This window comes from Chaetura pelagica, unplaced genomic scaffold (assembly GCF_000747805.2).
Source record: "Chaetura pelagica isolate M959 unplaced genomic scaffold, ChaPel_1.0 scaffold254, whole genome shotgun sequence".
In the NCBI taxonomy this organism is placed as follows: Eukaryota; Metazoa; Chordata; class Aves; order Apodiformes; family Apodidae; genus Chaetura; species Chaetura pelagica.
In genome coordinates this window covers 458,912-462,730 of record NW_009952963.1, presented here as the reverse complement: position 1 = coordinate 462,730, position 3,819 = coordinate 458,912, and the positions used below count along the sequence as shown (strand labels likewise).

General features: G+C 52.0%; 1 protein-coding gene across 1 annotated transcript in view; it reads left to right on the top strand.

Annotated features, from left to right (window-relative positions):
* The window catches only part of TBX3 (T-box 3), an 11,342-nt gene that overhangs the window by 3,961 nt on the left and 3,562 nt on the right, over positions 1–3,819 (top strand). Inside the window, exons 3-5 of the mRNA XM_009995679.1 lie at positions 64–210; positions 2,319–2,395; positions 3,634–3,791. Of these exons, the coding sequence (XP_009993981.1) occupies positions 64–210; positions 2,319–2,395; positions 3,634–3,791 (382 nt within the window). The remainder of the gene's footprint in view (positions 1–63; positions 211–2,318; positions 2,396–3,633; positions 3,792–3,819) is intronic.

Here is a 3,819-nt window from a genome sequence, read left to right as displayed (position 1 = left end):
CTGCCCTCTCTGCTGCCGGCCGCTGCCTCCCCCCCCAAAAAACCTCCTCACCCCAACCTCCAGACCATTTTAAACTCCATGCACAAGTACCAGCCCCGCTTCCACATCGTCCGAGCCAACGATATTCTCAAGCTTCCCTACAGCACGTTCAGGACCTACGTTTTCCCGGAGACTGAATTCATCGCAGTGACCGCATACCAGAATGATAAGGTAAGGAGATTAAGAAAGGATTTGTTTTACGTGTTTTGGCTTTTAAGAGAGCTTTTACTCTGCATTGTTCCCTTAAAAAAAAATCACGAAGCCCATCCCGCTCCTCTCTCTCTCTCTTTCTCCCCCCTCTTCCCCCCCAAAAACCTCCTTGATCCAACCTCGGGCCGGCGCCTGGGGAGGGGGTCGGGCACTCTCTTAATACCAGTGCAATTAAAAAGGACGTCGGGGGGTGTGTGTGTGGGGGGAAGGTCCTGTTTTAGAGCGTGTTTTTCACTCCCCGGGATGGGGAAAAGGCTGGGATGGGGTGGGGATGGCAGCTTTCAGCGTGGATTTAATCTAAGACTCATCAGGGGAAAAAAAAAAAAAAAAGGAAAAGAATCGGCTCCGTGTGTCGAAAGACAGAGGGGGGGAGAGCAGCAGGCTGGAGATTTTGTAATTCTTCCTGGCCTTTGTGCTGTTTTAGCTCCTACAACAGCAATTGGCAATAAGGCCAGAGCTCACGTCTGGTTCCTATTATTATAATATTATGATTTTTTTATATATATAATTTTTTTTCTTCGCATCCTGCAGTGTTTTATTATTTTTTGTGGTGCAGAAATATGCTCTGATCAGAGAGGGGTATCTCGCTTGAATTTAGCTGGAAGGTCTGAACCGACCAGTGTGAGGAAGTTTTGCAGTCGCTGCCTTTTCCCTCTCTCTGCTGCTTTATTGTCGCTTGCGACCAAGGTGGTACATTTGGCAGGGCGGCAAACGGCGAATTTATGGTAATTAAGTCAAGTGGAAGGAAGCGAAGGAGCCAAAGAAAGGGCTTTGATTTTTTTTTTGATGATGATGATTTTTGTGTCTATAACTCTGGGTGCGTTGAGCGCAGAGGGGCTGGACAGACAGAGCCCGCTCGCTGCGACTTCCCCGGGCTTCCCTCTGCCCCCTCGCAGCCTTCAGCAGGCCAAATTAAGGGGTGAAGAGAAGGGGTCTGCTCTCTTCTGCCCTCCGTTTCCCAAAAAGCCGCTTCTCTCTCGGGGCTGGGGCTCCTTTCCTCCCTTCCTGCGGGCGGACGCGTGCGGGGAACGGGGCAGAACATGCGGGTAGAGAGAGCAGACTTTGCTTTGGGACTTATCAGTAGGGCTGTTCGCCCCGCTCTATCAGCTGGGGCCGGCTTGGTTTGAAGGACAGAAATGAGCACATTTGTCTGATTGCCATGAAATCGGCCGGGAAGCGGCGTGCGGGAACCCCGGGTCCCGGCGCTGCGGGAGCCGCGGGTCAAAAGGCACGGCCGGGATCACCTGGATTAAAAGTCCTGCTGGTTTTTAGCAGTGGGTTTTCCTGCTCTTTTCTGGTGGGGAGAGGGGGGGGGGGGGTGGAGGAACTGGGGAGCCGGTTCTGCTCGGCTACAGGCTCTGCGGGGTCCTGTTCTTCGCTTCGGTCCTCCCACCCCCGCATCCCGTTACAGCGAGGGGAGCTTTGAATCCACCTCCGAGCATCGCAGTGGGGAAATGCCCTGCACCCCCCGTCCCTCCAAAGGCAGGAAGAAACACCCATTCCCTGCCACCCCCCGAATCCCGAGGAATATCCCTCAATATTCCCCGTCAGACTTTCACGCACCCCCCTCAAAAAGTGAATCAAGTGGCTCCTGGCACCCCCGGCGCCCCAAGAAACACGCACACGAGGAGCATAATGCGATTATGTCAAGTATTTTATTATAGTAAGGGGGTGGGTACGATTCCTTGGCGGTTTAATGATGGCATTTCAGGAGTTTGAAGCGCAGGCATAACTCGCACGGATCGCGTTGCAGGGCTGAATTCGCGGCGGGGCGGTGGCAGCAACACGGGGCTCTGCCGGTGGCACCACAAACCGGGTCACCCGGGGGGACCAGCTGCCTCCAAAGCAGCTCGGGAAAACGGGGAGATTCACCCCAAACCCGGGACCTTTATCCCCTGCGTGTCCTGCTCCTGCCGGCTCTGGGAGAACTGGGGAGAAGGGTCGTTTGGTTTTTGGTGTTTCATACAAAATCACTTTATTTCTGCCCCAACCTGTTTATTTATTTAGCCTATTTATTTTTTGTTTGTTTGTTTGTGTGGTTTGTTGTTTTTTTTTTCTCCATTCTCTAGATCACCCAGTTAAAAATTGACAACAACCCCTTTGCCAAAGGTTTTCGGGACACCGGGAATGGAAGGAGGGAAAAAAGGTGAGTCGGGATCTATTCGATCTCGGTGGCTCGTTTGGGTTTTGTGGCTAACTCGGAACACCAGCAGAGCTCAAAATCACCTCGTCTTGCTTCCAAACCACACTCGCCCCCTCTCCCCCCTCCCCCCTGCCAACATTCGTAAGGGTCTTGTCATTAAGAAGGGCGAACTGGTTGCATTGGGAATTCTTTGCTGGGTTCCACGGTTCATTTTCCCATCGCAGGGGATGGTTACAAAGGGATGTTGGTGCATTAAGGAAATATCACCGGAGAAAGGAGTTTCCCTTCAACTTTCGATTGGAATTTTACCTTGTAGCGTGTGCCTGGGATTGGGAAAGAAGGAGAAGTGAGGGCAGGTCTTGACTCCTGGTTGAATCTCCTCTGGCATTTTCCTGGGGACTGTCTGAAAAAGACTAAAGGGTGGAGGAGAAACTTAGAAATAAACTGTTTTGACAGAGGTGTCGCGTGAATATGGAAGTGATTGATGATAGAAGACCTTTCTTTTTATTATTATTATTATTATTATTTTCCTTTGATGGGAGACACGTCTTGGTTTGGTTTTGTTACAGGGTATTTTAGCCGGTTGCTCTCGGGTTTAGAAAATGAATCAGTCGGTTCCTCTTTCTTTTTAACAAGGGGAAAAAAAAATAATAAGGAAGGGGGGGAGGAAATAGTGTAAAACAAGAGGCTTTTCTCCCTGCCCAGCACTTAGCCCAGCACAAACACACGCCAGCTCCTCTTGTCAGTGTGAAAATAAAGCCAAGGCTGGAGCCACGGGACGGAAATGATTTCTAATTTCTCTCTAAATATAAATAGATTTTTTACTCCGGGTTAATTGTTGGTGAAAAGATTACATAAAGTGCCTAACAAAATAACCACTTCCTCGCAATCTTAGCAACCATTAAGATGGCTCACATCTCTGGAACATCCCCGCGTTTTAAAAGCTAATCTCCAGGGAATGTTTCCCTCTCCCCTCCGCCTCTTGTCTTTAATATCTGCCCTTGGTCTCTGCTTCCAAGAAATCTCCTCTCATTAGCAGCCAAGTCCTGCCTGCCAGAAACGCGTGTGTGTGTGTCCCCCTCCCTCGAGGGGACCTTGGCCCTTCATTCCCTTGCCCTGCTCATCCCCAAACTGTGACCCGAGAGGGGGTTGGGGACAGGATGGGGGGTCCCTGGGCGGGGAGAGGGGGGTGACCCGGGGGGGTGCCGGGGTCCGCTGGCCCAGCAGGCCTGTGCCCGCAGGAAGCAGCTGACCTTGCAGTCCATGCGGGTGTACGACGAGAGGCAGAAGAAGGAAAACCCCACCTCGGACGAGTCCTCCAACGAGCAGACGGCCTTCAAGTGCTTTGCCCAGTCCTCCTGCCCCGCCGTGCCTGCTGTGGGCACCTCGAGCCTCAAAGGTGAGAGCTGCGGACCCCAGACCCCTCC